The sequence below is a fragment of the Cystoisospora suis genome (genome assembly GCF_002600585.1).
Source record: "Cystoisospora suis strain Wien I chromosome Unknown contig_2271, whole genome shotgun sequence".
NCBI lineage: Eukaryota > Apicomplexa > Conoidasida > Eucoccidiorida > Sarcocystidae > Cystoisospora > Cystoisospora suis.
Window position 1 is genome coordinate 12,911 of NW_027155070.1, and position 18,543 is coordinate 31,453.

An 18,543-nucleotide genomic window follows, 5' to 3' on the forward strand; every position below is an offset into this window, starting at 1 on the left:
TTCTGAAATGCGTGTCCGGTTGGACACTAAACAGCATCAGTAGACTCCATACCTCAATATGGCGGGTATACTAGAGAGAACAGAGGAAGTCTTCGGACAAGCTATGTTTCAGTGAGGGGCCGTCCGGTCCCGTGAGACCCCGACCCCAAGAGGACTGGCGAATCGCAAAGCGGCATCTCTCACGTCTCAATTAGTGCTACACCTTTCTAGCGTACAGCACGAAAAGTAGTGAAGCGTCGTAGGGCAGTCGATGTGAGGGGGAGGCAAGACCAGTTTGAGGAAGCATGATGCCCGAACTGGGCTACCGTCGCAGTCCGCAGACCATCCGTGTCTCTCAGATTACCTTTTTTCGTAGGCAACGTACATTCACGTCCGTCGTGAACTCCAGCAGTACCGGTGGCTGCGGGGAGGTTCGCTATGCAACTGACAGTGCGGAGTTGTGTGGCTGACGTCGACGCGAGAGCGCCTATAGGTCCGAGCATCTAGTACTCACCAACTAGCAGGCTGCCTGGCCATTTCGCGCTTCAGTTAAGAACCAACGGCCGGCTGAGTGGAAGCGGCCGAATAGCCGCCTCTGTGGAGAGTCTGTGGTATCGAAGTATGTGCGACTATGAACCATAAACGCACATACGGATCAATACCTCTACGTCTATGGGAAGCCGTCCATACACAAATTATAGAGGCAGACAGAGCCATCCACCAAAGCAGTCATAGAGCAGCACGAAAAAAGAATTGGAAAATGGTTGGAGTGCCCTTCAGGCAGGGCACGTCCGGACGGCACGTTCCCGGGTACCCAGGAAATCTGTTACCGGGTTTTCACAAGTGGGCTCAGCATGCCGGAAGTGCCTCCTCTGTGAGGGGCCAACCCTGTTGTACAAGTCGCTCTCCCTTCTTTCCACGAGATGGACACGTAGCGCCTGGGACGCGCCCCGGTATCTCCGCGTGGCTCATCCCCTGAGCCGCCTAATGTCCGTGTACATCACCTCGCTTTCTCGAGTTTGTACTATGCATTCGCGGCATACATTTTCAGAGTCTTCAATCAGAGTACAGAGGTACTTCAGGAATGTCATGAAGTTGCCCAGGCGCACTTCAAAAAACCTCGCACAGTGTAGGTCTTCAAGCCATGCTCTTCAACTTCACCAGTGTCCGGACGACCCTACTTGAAAGCCTCGTTTCGACCGACCATCAAGTGGGTTCACGGTCGCCTCTGCTAAGCTAGCAAAAGCGTTCAGTGGTTCGGCGCACACTCGTTCGTTTGGTGCGGCTACGCCCCGGCCCGCCCGTCTGTATTAACAGACCGCCGTGCAGCTGCGCCGTGCCGGTGTCCGCCACTGAGCCGTTGCAGGGGGCCAGCACGGGCACCTAGTTTTTCGCGCTGCGCCCTACGCTCGACTGAACTCGACTGCGCGCCACGCTCGACTGGACTTCACAAGACACTCTTGTCCGCGAAACTACAGCCGTTTTCGCTACGCTTCACACGGGAAACAAACAGGTTCATGCCCCTGAACAGAAATAAGGCAATTCCCGTAGACCTCGGGGGCTCGTGTCTATCCGAGGGTGGTCTTGAATCTCGTAACAGTCGTGAATAGCCTTGCCTTTCCTTTCTGGTCTTGCCAGGCCGCTTGCACTCCGGGAAAAGATCCCACTGTCATGGCGTGTGGACGCTTCCCTCAGGCCACGCGCAAGAAACAGCCACAAAAATATTACACTAGCCAGCTTCCCGCCGGAGCCCACCTGTTCCCTCCTAAAACTCAGTAACGCTCTCACACTCCAGCCACATACCAGGGATCGCCCTCAACTCGCTCAGATCCGTTGCGTATCGCGACTGGCTTTAGGGGTGCCAGTCCGGGCGATGTGCATTCAAGGACTGGTCGCTGCCCTGGACACTGCAGTTGCCTCGGAACCCTCGTCTTGACATACCTGCAAGACCCGACCTAGTTGGGTTTCGCGTTGCAGGATCGTGTTACACCATTAGCGCAGTGTGTGCACAACTGTCCGTATTTTCTGCTTAGCAGATCCCTCCGCCGCCTCAAGCGTGATGGTGGCTGCAGCCGAGCACGCATGTTCCACAGCTCAGAAAGGCAACCCCCCAGAACCACAAGATGACTGGCTTCAAGCGCCCCCTGCTAGTCTTCCGTGGGGTGACTTTCTAAGGCACTTGAGAGGATGTAACTCCAGCGCCGATAACCGTTGTGAAGACCCAGAGAAGAGATCATGCTCCGCACAGGCGGACGAATTCATCGTCTTTGTTCACGAAGTCCTGAGGAACCTGCAGCAGATACGAGAAACAGGACAGGTGAACTCCGTTGTAGGGACACTGACAACTGTTGCGTATCCACAGGGCCTGACTGGACGTACCGACCCAGGTCATCCACTACAGATTCCATCTGGGGTGGGATACTAAGGACAAGAGTGATGCCACGCTGCAGGAAGGCACTAGTCGGCCGGAGTCATTTGGGGACTACACAGCAGTCTTCCCGTCAGTGGATGCCTTTCGTTTGTAGAAAGCCGATGACCCGCCGCGCCCATAGATCCCTCTGTTCACTTACACATTAGCCAGCGCCAGAATGCGTAACACGATCGAGACTCCTCAAGAGATACACCTGCCCAAACCAGACAGTACGAGCAGACGCGTAACCGCGAGGTAACGCGGACCTTTCAGCCTGTCTGTGTGCTTGCGGGGTACGGTTCCATCGGGGGATCTCTTACTTCGGCGAGGCACCTATTGACAAGCGTTTCCTTGTCTTTGGAGTCGGCCTTCAACGCTGTCGTGGAACCAAGGTAGAGCTCGACAGCCTGGGCGGCGAGAAACAACAGAAGTGGGGTACGCTTCTCACACATGAAGCAGGCTGCTGGGACAGGACGCCTTGCTACAGTCCTTCTTTCAACGTGGAAAGAAATAACAGGAGGAGAGCAGATCTCGAGGTCGGCACTCGTACGCAAATGGCACGAGCCCGACTCACTCTAGAAGTCGTCCAGTAGGGGCCGGGCCGACTACAACTTCCCCACGCTAGTCCCATAGATCGTAGACGCGAGTGCAGCGGACGGAGTTCCTAGGTGACTCGAAGCGCCTGAGTGGTACTTTTCCGGGTTCCGTGCGTCCTAGCGTTGCTACTGTCGGTTTGATCCGTCAAATACGAGGTCGACCACTGTGTCTGAGAGAGTGGCAGCATCCCACCCAAACTAACCTTTTCTGCAAGAGGTCTCCACGCCATCCGACCGCCCGGCCGAACGCTCAGAATGTGCCGCACTGTTGACTCCCAGTCTCCCTGCCACTGTAATGTCGCTTCTTTCGAAACAGGTCCCGCCTTTTCAGAAGTGTCGGATTTGAAGGAGGCCCCATGTTCTAGCTGGACAGAGGGCCTCTTACACCGCTTTTGCTTCTTCGTCGGCGGCCCAGACGCCGGAGCAGCTCCCTTGTCTTCGGAAAAGTGTGGTCCATTGCGTTGATTCCTACGAGATTTCGCGTACTGGCCATGCCATTTGTCTTCTTCTGCGTTCAGGACAAGTCGACGGGTTGACAGCGAAGGCATAACTCAAGCCATCACACTGAGCTGCTGCTAATGGAAACAGAACGTGCGGCCTTGCGCCATCTTTTGTTGCTTTCAGTTTTTCTCACACTGCAAGCTGGCCGCAATCTTCTCGATGAGACTTTTCTCACCTGTAGTGCAGCTGGTATGACCAAGTATAGACTGTCTGTCGAATGTTTTGAAGCAATCGATGCAGGTGAACAAGGCCGCTCCTCTGCACCGGCCCTGGTAGTGCTTGGCCACAGCGTTCTTCTTGAGCACCTCCTGACATTGTTCACAAGTAAAGGACACCATTATGGGAGTCGTCTAGGGGAACTCATGCGTGTGCCAAGAAAAAGGGAGACAGGGAGAGCCCTAGCTTTGTCGCACGTCGACGCTTGAAGGGACTAGCGGAGGGTTCCCGACAAACGATCGCTGTTTGACTTCTAAGATGCAAGAGGACTCTCCAAGGCGTCGGGGTGGCGCAAAGCAAGCTGCTCACGCCTGCTTTGGCCGGGGATCAACAGTTTCGGATGTTTGCTCGATCTGTTGGGCATGGACACTTGCGCGAGAGGCAGAAACGCGTAACGGGAGATACGCACTTGCGGTTGTCTAGGCGGTTCTCGCCCCACACCGGAGCCTGGCCGTCACAAGGGCGGCACCGGGTTTCGGGGCTGAGTCCCGTCACGCCACGGACGCCTGCCCTGTTCAGAAAAGACATCATACACGAGGAATGCACAGCACCGTTTATAAAAATGTCTTTCGCTGAGCTTCTGCAAGCAAATCCCCAACTAGCAACAGCGCCCTAGGAGTGTACTGACGCGCGGTGTCATTCAGGAGTCATTCAGCAGGCGCCGCGGGGTGAGCATAATGAAGGGTGTTTTCGAGCACACTACCTTACGCACACCTATCAGGTAGTGCAAGGTATAAAACGAGCCGTTCGGGTATAGGCGGCAGGACAGTAAGACGTGAAAACAAGCCGGCTTCAAGTGGGAGAATTTGTCCCGAGGGCGGTTGCACGGCGCTCACGACCCGCAAACCCCGAGCTAGCCGTCAGGCAAGCGAGGGTTCGTCGCACTCAGGTTTTTCCCGACCCGATCTGTGCACCGCACGACAAGCCTGCTGTCTAGGTGGCGCGGAAATCTTGCATCTCTGTTATGCCGATCGAGAACCATAGCCGGCTCACGCTGACTGATCGTGACGCAGGTATGAACTTGTTCCGTGGCCTAGCGCTCCTTCGCTTGATGGAGAATCCCAAAAGTCAGTAAATGCAAACGGCCCGTGTCTGCATAATTCCCCGGGCAGCTAAGCAGTTGGCTTAAGCGGAAAGACTCAACGGCTGGGGCTGCACGTCTTAAGATAGTGTCCGGGAGGGTGGTGTCCGCAGAATTTCCACCTGCAGGACAAAGTGGGACTAGACTGTGGCACCGCCTCAACCTCGCCGATTTTGAGACGGTCTGGAGCTCTTGTCACGCAAGAATGCCACGGACTGGGAGGCGTCCCTGAAGTAAACAGGATCCAACAAGGCCGGCACGGGTTAAAGGCCTCCCGGCTGTATCATCCTGTGGTAGATTCCGCCTACGGCACCCCGTGCGAAAGTAGCGAACACCAGCGCGGGGTGGCGTCCGAGATCGAACTGGGAGTGCAGCGAAGTGGAGGCCCTGCGACGACCGTTCTGCTGCCGCATGGACGTCACATGCACTGGTACTGGGCCCACAGCTCACCAAGCACCATCAGGCGCACACTGTCGGAAACAGCGCCTCGCCAGTTACTTTAACTTTCCTGCTCACCAGCTCCCCGAAGACAGGCAGGCAGAGGATAGGCAGGCGCCGCTTTTTTCAGACCTACGGAGTGGCCCTGTTCCACGGCCGCACTGTGTGAGCGACTCAAGGCCGCAACGCGAGGCCGTAGGAGGTGCTGCATTCAGCGGCGGACGTCTCGTCTTGCCGGGGGGTTGAACAAACTGCCAGCACTCCTTTCTGATGAGTGTCAAGGTCCACTCGTTTCCTGTGTGAAAGAACCGGAAGTTGAGTAGTTTTGCCGCGGAGCCGTTTTGCCCCGTATTTACGGGGGGCTCATTCGTCCTTTTCTTTGGGCAAATGAGACAGCTTTTGTCGTCTCAAACGCGTCTGTCGTCAGCTTGCCACCGGCGAGACTTTTGCCTGACTTCGATTGCCGCTTGCCAGCCAGGTTACCAGCCTTTTTACGAGCCGGTCTTCATTCAGACGTCTCCATCTGTTTTCCAGTGGCCGCGTTCTGCGCTACAGAGACTCAGGAGTGGCAGCAGTGTCCTGTACTACTCTAAGGGACTCTGTATCTGAAGGCTTTCTGGGCTTCTTCGGAGTGATCGCGTTATTCGACTAAGATTTTCTTGTCACTAAGGCGGGGACAACCCCCTTTTCCGGCCAAAACGCAGTCATGTCACCTTGCGTTGCTCTTGTGTCTGATTTTAATTTTGACGCCCTGTCGTGGCCGTGATTCCTCTGACCGCTGTAGCGAGACATCCGCTGAGCCGTTTGTCGCGCTTCTTCTGACCGAGTAGAAGCCTCACATGCTTGGCACTCTTGGCAATGTGGCAACTGTCGGGTCGTACTCCGTTGCGTAGGCGCTTCCGGTGCAGGCGACGTGTATGAATTTGCGCAATGACAATGTCTTTCGTGGCACTGTTAGGTCGGTAGGCTAGTGTGTTCGCGTGTGAGGTCGCCTTCCACGGACGGGCGTGAGCCTTTCTCGGACTGTTGCGCCTCCTCTCTCAAGCCAGCACTCGTGGCGGAGCTAGGCCATCTGCTCGCTATTTTGGTAACGTCGACGGCATTGCGTTTTGTGCAGGTTGCCGTGGCTTCAGGTTTCATTTTTGTTTTGCGATACATGGTCTGTTGCGGCTTTTTCCTATCTGGAAGTTCGGCGTGTATGCACCGCTTCTGCTGTATTCGCCGGTCCGGCCTCTCTCTGACCCTAGCTTCAGGGAACCTATAGAATATTCCTCTATTTTCTAATACTTAAAGAATGTTAAGAAAGTTTTTTCCCTTCTGAAGTCTCCAGGTGTGCACTTTCGCCCCATGCATATTCATCGAGACGCGACTATGCCCGGAACACCTCCCAGCTGGATCGTGTGTTCTTTCGTCCGACCCAGTCTGTCTTTTGCGGGGTGTACGCTACAGCCGTTCCGGAGGAGCACCATGACCTGTTCGGAACCGGATCTGGGGGTGCTGATCTTTCCGGGATACGAGGCGTCCCATTTCAAGGACCTGTGGCAGTGACGGATTCTCGAAGTCAACCTGCCGTCTTCCTTTGGAATTGGAAGGCTTCCGTCATGCACCGCTTGAAGTTGCTTCGCAAGCTGGGGATTGACGATTCAGGAGAGTCTGTGGCTGCGGGTACCTCGGGCCTGTCTGGTCTTGTTCCAGAAGGCAGCAGCGCAGCAGTTAGCAGGGACGTCACGTGGTGTTCCGGTTTAGGGGCAAGACATTTGTCTAGTCAAGTGTCTGCGGCCTACTGCAGCGGGCACGGGCGGGAATTCAGCGGGGGCGGTGGAGGTTTCTCACATTCGAAGGGAAATTCTCCGAGACAGCGAAGCTCATCGGCATCGTCTTGCAGTTTCAGCTCCTCCTCGTCGTTTCTTCGCCCGGGTCCGGGTGGGCTTCGCCAAGCTGCAGTTTTTGGAGAAAGCCCGGGGACACTTACCAGCGACAATGACGAGGCAATATCGGCATCGGACGAGGAATCAGTCTCTCGAGGTGGTACGGATTCCCAGCTTGCGTACTCACAGTTTATCTTGTCCGTCCTGGTAGTATTCTGGCGTTTTCCGTATCTTGTTCCGACTCCGCCGTGCTTTGCATTCCAAGAGCTTCGTGAGTGTGCCTGTATGCTTGTTAGTCCGGGCGGGCTCGCGACGTGTTCTGGGAGCCTGTGAGTGCGTGCGTCGATGAGAGAGAGCAGCCCGATTCGATCCTTTCTGGCGATATGCGACACACTATCGCGGCACCCGTGGCGGTTGTTTGGTTCATGGGTCTACACTGAGGCCACGTTGAGTGTGTCGAGTCGCGAATCACAGCACAAAGCGCCTGTTACACACGTCGTACGTCATTATGGGCCGTTTGTTCTCGTGCACCTCGGGGGAATTTCCTTTCCTGAGGTTCGTGGTAGGGCTGAACTCGACACAGATGTGTTGAGAGGTAGACGTCGCGACTCCCCGCCTTCACCACTAATGGATGTTTCCCCCGTCTGACGTCTGTTCGAGACACTATGATCTGTCGTAACGCTTCGCAGGGGAGGTCGTCTCCAGCAAGTCGCTGACTACGGCATCATCGGATCACCCCGCTTCGGGCCACAGCGCGGAGTCGGCATTCTGCCTCGACATGGTAGACCTGAGAAGCAAGGACGACTTCCGAATAAATTATCTCCGGAAACTGTCTTACGCGTACGTCTCTTGAAAAGTGGCGGAAGGTCTTCGTGTGGAAAAGATAAACACCATACCGATTGATAAAAGATGTAGCATTTTGAGCCCGTACACGCATCGCCCGGCGACAAGGGACCTCGTGTATTAGTGTCGAATGTTTCTGCGCGCATGCATGGTCATTGTCGTCTCGCGGCGTTCTCGATGTCTTGCAACGTAGTTGCGGGAACTATTTCGGATGTGGTGAGGCTCGTAGGCGTATTCGGATGGTGGGTGGACGCGGACCACCAGTCACGACGCCGCCACGAAAGCCTGCGCTTTTATACGATCAGTTGGTTTGTCGAGGCATCTCACTCGTCCCAGGCTCCGCATTAGCTAAGCAGTGGTTGTTTTGCGGGGCATTATGCGATGCTTTTCATCTAGAATATCGTGTGTCCTGACCACCAATTCAGGGAGACGAAGCTGCATAGTGAGCTGCTTCAAACCAGGCCGGTTGTATCAGAGTCATTAAGGTAGAAACGTGACCAGGCAAGATTCAAAAGGGTCGCCCTTGTTCATACGATGGGTAAGGACGCGGTCAGGGAGGGAGCTTCAGGTGTTCAGTTAGCAAGCCGCAAGCTGTGGAAGAGTAACAGGAATGACATTCTATAAGCTCCTTACTTCGGTGGACCTGTAGGCTTTGTGTTTTCCTTGTTTCGTATCTACTGTGTGTGAACGGTCCAGGCGGGTATGGTTACCTCGGTCGCGGCGGACTCCCAACCACCAGACAGGTACGTTCTGTTGCGTTGTATGGTGTGAAAGCGGGGTCCGGCGATTGCCAGCGCTTTCTTTTCAGCTGCTGGTGGAGCCATAGCATCCAGGCCACTTCGGCATTCATAAGAAGCAACTGTCCTAGGTTTCGTGCAGTCGTTCAGGGGGAGCTCCTGTATGGAGCTATGATGAGGTAACTTGGGAGTGGGATGAACACATGGAGACTACGGCGCAGCGCTCTTCGAAGTCTCCCTCTGCTGAGCGGGAACCCTCACTGCAGTGTAGCCGTAGAGGTTTTATAGACATCCGTGTTGTGTGTCTACTTACATAGAGGCACCCGCGGCGGGCCGTGAGCATCCGAGGTGCCTGACCGTGGACAGATGTAGTCTGCGTCGGTCGTGGAGACGTGGGTTTTCGTCCTGTGCTGCTTCAGTCACAATTTTCGACTGGGACGACACTCTCCTATGCACGTCCTTCCTGAACGTATGCGGCCAGGCGACCGACGCGTGGCGCGAGGTGATTTCCACGCAGCTTGGTTTGATTCAGCGACATGCGGTAAGGGGTCGGTGATGCTGCCCCCCTGACTATGTCGTCCCATGTCTTTGTACGCTTACTCACTCCCCGTCATTCTTCTTAGCTCACTCAACAGCGTATGTGACAACATGCTCCTTTAGGCTATTTCCTGTGCTCATTTGCTCCGTCTTCCTCCGGTCAGGAGTGATGCAGTCGAACGTTTTCACCAGTGCCGTCGCTCAAGTCTCCGTCTTGTCATATGAAGGTCGCACGGTTTGTCCAGCTGTCGCGGCCGGCACTTCGGGGCGTCGTTTCAGACATATGAGTGAATGACTTTGTGCGGGGCGGGGCTGCTGATACATCTCTCGTGCACCACTGGAAACTCCTCGCCGGGTTGCGACTATGTAACCGCTCTTATCAAGCCGTGTGCAGGAGCGTCAGCCTCAAATTGGTTCCCACCTACGGCTGCATTGGGTGGGAGGTTAACTTCCGCCTGTCGTGCCTGCTCTGGCGGACTGCATTGCAGATGTGGACGGAGCAGGCGTGGCAGTCGACCGTAGCTGTCGTTCGTTTGTGCGTCCGTCTACGCGAAATCTCTATCTCAGAAACTCTGTGTGAGCTTGTTTTTTCGTGGGCTGTAACTACTTCAGCAGTGCCGTTTCTTTGTGACAGATGCAGTGCCTAAAGATCTTCCGAGGAAGCCTTTGGAGGGGCCCCGCTTACTGCAAATCAATAATGCATAGAAAGACAAGCCCAGCTGACTTGTCGACCTCGTTTTACGAGTTCTCCTTGGTGGTGTTCTTTTTCCGTGAGCTCCTTTACAGCGTCTTGGTAGAGTACGACACATCTCTCGAGCACGCAGCGTTCGGTCGGCATATCCGTGTCGCTCAGGATTGATCACGTGTGTATGATCGCATTTGCTTGGGCAAACGGACTCGTGTGTGGGAACCTTGTGGTCTCAGCAACTGAACCGGCTCGCACCCTCGGAGAGTACGCTCGTGTTGCACTGCATTCCAGTATGGGGGGGTGTCCCAGCGTTATTTACTTGGAGTTCCTTCGGCAGCTGAAGGATGCATCTGCGAATAAGGAAGTGATCAACGGCTTGTGTCGCCGTGCAGGGGAAACATCGCTCTTCCTCTTCTGCCAACCGTGCGAGCGTCCTCCAGGTTGTCCGGTTTGATTGCTCTTCAGTTCTTCGAGCACACCTGGGACAGATCACACTGTTTGACCAGCGCGCTATGTTTGTATTGCTGCATGGTATCTCATGCGGATTTGAGGCGTCGTGCCCCTGGCAGGCATGAACGAGGCCGCTCACGACGTCATGTAGTTGGGTCGTGCTGCTTCCGTTTTCCGCAGAAAAACCTTTTGGAGCTCGCTCTGAGGATGGGTCGAGTGTTCATCATCACAAACGCAATGGAGGGCTGGGTTGAGTATTCTTGCAGGAAGTATCTTCCGGGCCTTCTTCCGGTCCTCCAGAAGTAGGGTTTCTTGCTTGTTTTGTGGCGCTGAAATAATCCATTACGCTGCGCGAGGTCCTAGACGTCAGCGAAGGTGTAGTTTGCGTCCTTGCTTTCAATGTTGTTGATCGAGCCTCTGAACAAGCTCAGCGAACCCGACGGTCGTGCGTCGTCGTCACCTCAACTTTCTCTCCTTGATCTTTCGCTGTCGGTTTACGTTTCTTCCGACCGTAGAGCCATCACAATGTTTAGACCAAGCCGCTACTTGTCTGCCGGTCCCACGCATACCGCTGTGAGCGCGTTAGGGTCTGCAGTCCTCGGAGGAGAATTGGAGGAGACAGCTGCACAGATAGGCAGAACTTCGGGGGCGTCAGTGTGGTCCTATTCCGCTATAATGTGCGTTCATTCGATCAAGCGGCTGGGCGCCGCGTACGGCGCAGCGGAGGCGCCTGCCTTTTCCGTTGTACTGGGATGAGAAGACACGAGGTTTTGGGTAGCACTGTCCGTACTTGCAGGCTGTCGATCATTTCTGCGCGCAACCGGTTTGAGGCCGCGTACCCCGGCGAATACCATCAGTGGAAGGTGAGCGTTTTGCAGGAGCGTCTAGATTTTTGCTGTGGCCGATTTCTTCTTTTGACGGAAGCGGGGCATCTTTCACTAGGAAAGCTGCGCGCTTTGACAGGTGGCGTAGTGCCGCTTCCGAGCGGATCTCTTTTGCGCATGTATGAGATGAACTGCGGTCCATGCCTACTCCTCATCTTGCTTTTCCCGGTTTCCGGTCTGCGGCAACCTGCCGGGGCGACTCGTTTGTCCGAAGTACCTTCGTCGCCGGCGTATCGCTCTTTTTCCCAGTCCGTGGTATACACTGGGGGCCCTCGGAGGTTCACAGCCCGTGGCGACCGGGCTGAATTGTGGACAAGGTGTGTTCTTGGTAGGCAGTCTCCTTGGAGACTGCAGCAACGCAGGTTGCAAGCTGCCTTGTCCATGTGAGAGGAGTCGAGGCCGTGATCACCCATGGTGCCATCAGCGGTTCCGAGCGCGGTCCTTTTCAGTGGCTGCGTGTGAACTTGCTTGCGCATCCGATGGCTCGCTACAGACTCCAGGCTTGCTTGCCGACAGGCCTACTGATGGATAGCCAGACTGGACGCGAGGGTCCCCGGCTTTCTTCACAAGTGGCACTCTTTCGTGTTCAGCGTGCCCAGTGGGGCACTGCTTTCCGCCGGTAGAACTGTGAGGGCGGATGCAGTCGAACAGAGTTTATTGCCGTCTAGCGCGATCGGGTGTGCATTAAAAAGTGGAACACCCCCGCGCGCGGCAACTTTCGGTTTCCCGGGATAATGAGCATTCGCAACTTGGTTCGATTGCCAGCTTCGTCAAAGGAGGCTGTTTGGCATTCTGGGGTGTACAACTATCGTCTGTTCTCTGCTGTCGTCAGATTCAAGCGTTCCTTGAGGTTCAGCGCCAGCTGAACAGTGAAGTCATTACGAATCTCATCTCTGTCGGAGACTCTAACATTGAAATGGACGCCGTTCACGTTATGGGCAAGTAAGGAGGCTTGTGTGCACTCACTTCGCCGAGTTTCCAAGGTGACACTGGAACTGTCAGTCATTCGAGTTTATGTGCTGCTCCCGTGCCGGGCGTATAGTAGTAGGCATAGGGGGATCTTTGCGACCGTTCGTTTTTCGCACCAGTGCTTTTCTGTCCGGATTTCTGCATCCTGGGATGCCGCACCAGCGGCCGTACGGTACACTGCATGCGAGACAGCCTCCCTGATTCCTGTGAAGTGCAGTCTCTGGTTGCACCACTCTGTCCTTTCTTGTGTCCCGGCGCTGTCCCTGCTTCAGGGAGTTTTCGCAGGCTCTTGTAAAAACAGTCAAGTTTCGTGAGAACCCTTCTCCTGAGGAGCTGGTGAGGTGTGGGGTTCTGACGTACCGAGGTTTTCCTCGCATCTGACTGCCGCGCGCGGCGGAACTGTGTAGCACTTTGCTTTCCGGTCGGATACAGCTACGGCGTTGTGAGGTGTAGAACGCAGAAATCTTGCCATTCAGTTTTGCAACTTGGTGGGCATATAGCCTGTTGCATCCGTCGTTGGTATAAAGAAATTGTTATGGTGTCCGACATGTCTCTCCAGTCTAGAAACGTAGCCGTGGAGATTTGCGACCTATGCTTTACGATTCGCCGAAGTACATCCTTTGAAGCATGTAGACGACAGATCTCTTTGCCTTGGGGTGCGTTACCGCTGCGGGCGTAAAAGAGGACCACACCGAACCCCACTGGGGCCGCGGGGGCGACATTGCGTCCCTCCGCGGTTTCGTGCAGACACTAAGTGTGGGCGCATAGGCGAGCGTCGCCGAGACTTGGTGAAAAGAGGCGTCTTTTATTCTCACGTGTTCGCAGGCAAAGCAGCTTGAGCTGGTTAGCAGTAGGTTCGAGAAAATCTGCCTGAACGCGTGCAATCTCAAGATTGGCTTAGAACGGTAAGCGCGCGCGTGCGGCATGTGTTGCCGGAGAGATCCTCCTGCGCGGTGTTAGGCAGGCGTCCAAGGTGCGCGAAGCACACAGAAGCGCGTCACTCTTCCGATTCTGTGCTGCGCAGTTTCCCCTCGTGTCGTTTTTTCGGGCTGCCGTGTCAGCGTCGGTGTGTCATGGCGCAACTATCCATAAGCGGAGATACTTCGCGCAGCGTTCTTAGCAGTGAACCGCCAGACGTTTTCTGCGCTGTCGACGGTGGCTACCCCAGTGCCGTGATTAGCCCTTTCTTTGGTGACCTTGGTGGAAAGTGATGTGCAGGTGCCGTGATCCTTGGCCCCTTCGTGTGAAGTTTTGCCGGTTCGCACCCAAGTCTTGTGGGCGGTTTTCTTTCCATCCAGCAGACCTCCGCGGAGACGGGTGGTCGTTCTACACTGTCGACATACGTCGTTCAGCGTAGCGTGACCAACTGTGTCTTCACGACTGTGTGTGCATACAGTGAGTTTTAAGGCTTCCCTGTCGGGTGTACTAGTGTTTGGAAAGTGTGCACTCCGGTAACGGCGCCTCATGAGTAGGAGGGGTGTTGCAAGTGCGCTGTCATGTAACGCGGTCTCGCATACGTCTGCTGTTCTTCGTGTTGCAGTTTTCTGAGCGTGTGCTTCTGCGGTTTATTGCATTAGGAAGTGGGTGGCTGGTCCGGCCGGCAAGCCGGCTCGAAGGTCGGCGGAAGAGAGCACTCAGGCAGCGTCTTCGGCAGGACTCGTGCCTTTCGCCTCCCGCGAAAACGTGGCGCGCACTTCGGGGCCTTGTTCGTATCCAAGCAAATCGACTGTGCATTTGCCGCGGTCGCCGCAGCTGACACCCTCCTTCTCAGCAGGTAACGGAGGAGGTGCCGCTGAACTGTCCTCTCTAGGGAATTTGCAGCTGCAGCAGCAGTTTGCGGCAGAGCAGGCGAATGCGCACCTGGAGGTGGGGGAGGAGAGGCACAGCCCGGGGCTTCTGCGTAGAGACAAGAAGCAGGTCATACAGCATCAGCTGTGTCTACAGAACCCAAGGCGGCAGGCTGCTGAACTGCAGGGTAACAAGCACCCGTGGTCGTGGGAGGGGGGGTCTGATCAAGGGGTCTGCGAGTTGGAAACCAGCGGGAATGAAAACGAGCAGCGGACGAGTTTTCAGCAGGGACAAGGAGCGTTCGCGGCACGACCTGCCAAGGAACTCCCACTTCGCCTCAAACAGAAAGAGGAACTCAAAATGGGTGCCACGGGCACGCCGGACGTTCTTCACTCAAGACACACGGCAACGCAGACTCCTCCTCACCGGGTTGGAGAACAGCGCCGGGAGTCCAACGCGACGACAGTGCACGCGGTGGTGACGCAGCCTCAGTGTAGCCGGTTGCAGCAGTTAGGCAAGCAACGGGCGGTGGGGGCTGATGCAGGACAGCCACGACGGGCAAGACGACCACCGCAACAGCGTCAGGAGAGCCCGGAGGTAGTTGAGCGTGAAAGTGCGACTGGAGACGGAAGTGTAAAGTGACCGAGAAGGCAGCGAGAGCACTCACTAGATGAATGCTGAAGGACGTGAGCGGGGGTGGAAAAGGGTGCTGATAACGGATCTTTCCAGAATGACACTGGGGAGCCTGGACATCAGGCGGTAAGGGAGGCTTGACGCTGACGAAGACGTGTGGCAGGCGGCTGGGGCAGTTTTGAGAGGAAAGACGCATTGACAGCTCAGGGGAGTAAAAGGCACAGCATTTACAGTAAACGTTATTGTGCGGTCCTGACGGATGAAACAGAAGAGGAAGCACGTGTCTGTAAATGCCATTTCGGGGGGTATCAGTTAAGATAGGAGTATATTCATCACATTCCTGTGTACCCGCGTTGCAGATGGAGCAGAAAGTGATGTAGAGAGAGCCAGCCCGGCAGGCGAAGTTACCGCCGCGAGCCGGAAAGCCGAGATCGCACGCCGCGAAGAGCGGAGACCGGAGCTCAGGTCCTGAAAAGGAAGCATGGCACTGACTGTGGAGTGGCGGTTTTATCTCATGATTATTCTGAGGGCTCTCTGCCATCAACTCAGGCGAAGGGCACGTTTTTACGCTTGCTTGTGTGCTGGGGGTTTTGTACGTTGCCGGATGACACTGTCAGGACTGGCTTGACTGGTGCCTGGCTGAATGCGATTTGGTGTGTGCATCTGGGAAGGCAGCTACACATTGGCCGATCCGGGGGAAACAAGGAGAAAAGTCAAGTACAATGCCTTCCTTTACCCGTCGTGAATCCAGGTTATCAATAGGTACGAGCATATGCAAGGGGGGTGTCAAACCAATGGGAAGGCACAGGGACGAGATGTTGAGGTCTCGCGATTCTTTCGGTATAGGAAGCGTAGTCATTTGGAGCTCCCCGATACTAGACAGGGGGGCCCCCGCCAGCAATTTTGGTAGGTTCACGGCACGCCGGAATGCTGTCAGGCAGGTGCCTGTACAATGGAGCAGCTATGGGTTCCGTCGTGTGGGCATAGCCACGGTATGCTGACTGGAGCCACTTGAGTCAGCGCGCTGTGGGTTCCGTGTGACACGTTCAGTCACGCAGTCACTTGTACGCCACAGGGTACCTGCTCTCGTGAAGGGCTATGCCGCGTCGAGTCGGGGAATGATAGACCGGCGGAGCGGAGAGGTGGGAGACGGGGCAGGACCCGCGGCTGTGGAAGAGCGGAAAGACTTGCGACATTCTCATGATTTGTCTCCCTGCTGTGGCGACGGCGGCGGGGCAGAAGAGTGTCCTCAACAGCCACCAGGCAGCACAAGTGCAAGTCTGTTTCTCCGTTGTTCTAGTTATGACGGAACTGCGGGGCCGCGCGGTTCCGTTTGCAAGAGGTGCACGGGTAGTGCGTTAGGGAGAAGACTGCGATGCTCCTGTAGCGCACCGTTTGTGGAAAGACCGGAGCCGCCGCGCCCCAGGGAAATGTGTTGCTAGTACCAGAGCAGAAAGCTTGTACTAGGACACGTCGACAAGATGTTACACCATATCATGGTTCAGAAGAAAATGGCCCTTTTTGTTCGGTTTGTACTTTGCGTGGCTCGTCCGCCTTGCGCCTAGGACGTCGAAAAAGCTGCTCGGTGTTCGGTGGGTCCAGCGTCGTTGCGCCCCGTCAGTGGAATGGTGGGTGTGTTCTTGTCACAGCTCCAGGGTGTGAGACAATCCGGAGTGTGTTCCACAACATGGGGTGGCGTAGTCACACCTGACGTGTTTCTCGGCGTCTCGAGTGTACGAGTAGTTGCGATGCCGAGTTACGTCCCTACCGGTAGACGGTCTCGTCAGGTGAGAGCTTCCGTTTTTTCGCGGAACACCCATCGTCTCAAGCGCTTGCCTGTGTCGGTTACCAGTTTCGGCGTCCGCACGTGCACGTTTCTGGTCGCACTGGCGACCCCTGGTCACCGACTGCAGTAGGAGGGCCGCGTTAACGAGTGGCACACGGATTTAGGGGAGGCACCATGTTCTTCCGGACGTATCCAGTGCGGGTGGGGAGCGTTTCTTCATAGTCAGTTTACTGACGGCGGGGCATGATTGGTGCGGGAACGTTGGTTGCCGTCACTGTCGCGGGGCCGAGAGACACAAAAGAAAGGAGACCCTAAGGAATCAAGGGAAAGAGCACAAGAAGTGTTCGAGAAAAAGACCGTGCAAAGTGGTGTGTCCCTTGAAAGTGTGGCTGCGGCCTCTCGTTGTCTGTGTGGCGTCCGATGTGTATGAAGCAGGTGCGGTAGAAAAAATGACACCCCTAGGGAGCGTCACTACAGTTTCGGGCACACTCCGTTGCGTCGCGATTTTATAGTGCTTGAGCGCATAAGCAGGTGCACCGGCGGAGTGCGAAGGAAGCGAAGGTCCTTCTGCTTTCTGCGCTGCATGGTCACCGCTGGGTGAGTAGGGGGGTTGGGGTTGTACTCCTGAACTGTGAGAAGTGCGGCTGAGCTCAAACAGCAACTCTCTTCCTCTCGCCCCAGCTCCGTGTCATCAATTGCTTGTAGTAGCTATGCGGAAAGACTGTCCCCGTCTGGACGGCGGTATATTAACTCTGCCAAGAGCAGTAGCCGAAACTGTAGGGAGGTTCCCCCGCCCTCTATGGTTTTTTTCCCCCGTCTGCCAACCAGGCTTTCGATGGGAGTCTCGTTACAGCAGACATCAGGGGTGTGCGCAGCTCGAGTGCGGAGACTGGTAGTCACCTGGCTCGCGGGGAGGGCAGCTGGAGAATTCTCCACAGCACTATTTTCTCCGGCGCTGTGAAATTTGGACCCTTTCTCGGTTGAGTCCTCAACTTTTCAGGTGATATGGCTCGCCGCATCTCCGCGCGCGCCCACGGAGGAAGTGGCCGGGCTAGAGGAGAGTTCCTGGCAGCCGCTGTCCAACAGGAAGCACCTGTACCTAAAAGATTTAGCATTTTGTTCGGGAGCGCACTACGCAAGCGTCACTGAATCAAGCGACCGAAAATATATCACCTCGGAGTGAGACGATCCACTACACCGTATCTTATGCGAGAACCTGTGGTACGTAACCAAAACACCGGAGAGGAACACAGAGAATGGGACAACACTATAGGACCGCCGTAATTCCCAAACTCACTCAGCCGGGAAGAACTCTTACGGGACCGATCCTCTGAAGAGCTATTGGCTTCCCTCGCACTCAGCAAAGATGTCCACTGGTGTCTCCGGAGACTAAGCTTCAGCATTCTTCTTGCTCAGAAGATCCTGAGTCTGTATGCTCTTCTTCTGTGGCTGAACGGGCTTTTCACTCGGGCCCGTGTGAGAAGCCCTCGGGTCCAACGAGCACGCGTTTCAGCCGTATACCCGAAAGAAATCCGCGGTCCCCTCTCAAGGAAAAATGACTCCCGTTGATGTGACCCTGGCGTGCTCTCCATTTGAACTGTTGTGTGTGTGCTGCTGGTTTCTCTTGGGATCAGTCCTGTTTTGGACGTACAGCACAGCTCTCTTTCCTTAAGGTAACGGGAAATCCGCGGTACTTAACGACGAGTTGGGCACTGCGCCAAGATACATATCCAATCTCCCCTCCCAGGGTCCTTAAGCTTGGGGTGCGAGGAGGAAACACCACTACAGCTCCGTGGAGGCAGTTCATCTCAAAAGCAGACTCTCGTCCAGTCCAATGGCCGGCTTGACCGGCTGCACGTTTGTTCGTTTCTTTCGAGTGACAGAATGCTTCCTCGCCTGTTCCGTCCTTGAAACGAAAGGCTAAGGTACTATGCTCCCAAGAAAGTCTGTCATTGCCTGTCCCGGGTCCTCCACTGCGCTAGCCCAAACAGGGATGAGCTGAACGCGTTGAAGCTCTCCTTGACACCGAAGTCCTTCCCTTCTCCATCTCAGGATCACCGGTCGTCACCTCCACTAGACAGCAGTGGCTGCCCGGATTTCCCTGTATTTCAGACCACGACGCGATATCTTCTAAGCAAC

The 18,543-nt window shown here is 55.5% G+C and overlaps 2 protein-coding genes across 2 annotated transcripts; one reads left to right on the forward strand and one right to left on the reverse strand.

The window, feature by feature from the left end:
• Nucleotides 1-717: 717 nt before the first annotated feature.
• On the reverse strand, nt 718-4,226 carry CSUI_004785 (lyar-type c2hc zinc finger protein). The gene is made up of 4 exons (XM_068064969.1): nt 3,662-4,226; nt 3,189-3,493; nt 2,710-2,796; nt 718-2,269 (listed from the first exon to the last, which is right to left on the reverse strand). The coding sequence occupies exons 1-4, from the start codon at nt 3,822-3,824 to the stop codon at nt 2,213-2,215; spliced, it is 612 nt and encodes a 203-aa protein (XP_067923054.1). The 5' UTR covers nt 3,825-4,226; the 3' UTR covers nt 718-2,212.
• Nucleotides 4,227-4,966: 740 nt separating this feature from the next.
• Nucleotides 4,967-18,233, forward strand: CSUI_004786 (protein kinase). The gene is made up of 12 exons (XM_068064970.1): nt 4,967-7,249; nt 7,779-7,929; nt 8,629-8,675; nt 9,089-9,210; nt 10,525-10,646; nt 11,141-11,207; nt 12,061-12,170; nt 12,470-12,533; nt 13,023-13,102; nt 13,775-15,380; nt 16,184-17,583; nt 18,039-18,233. The coding sequence occupies exons 1-10, from the start codon at nt 6,823-6,825 to the stop codon at nt 14,625-14,627; spliced, it is 2,043 nt and encodes a 680-aa protein (XP_067923055.1). The 5' UTR covers nt 4,967-6,822; the 3' UTR covers nt 14,628-15,380; nt 16,184-17,583; nt 18,039-18,233.
• The last annotated feature ends 310 nt before the right edge of the window (nt 18,234-18,543 follow it).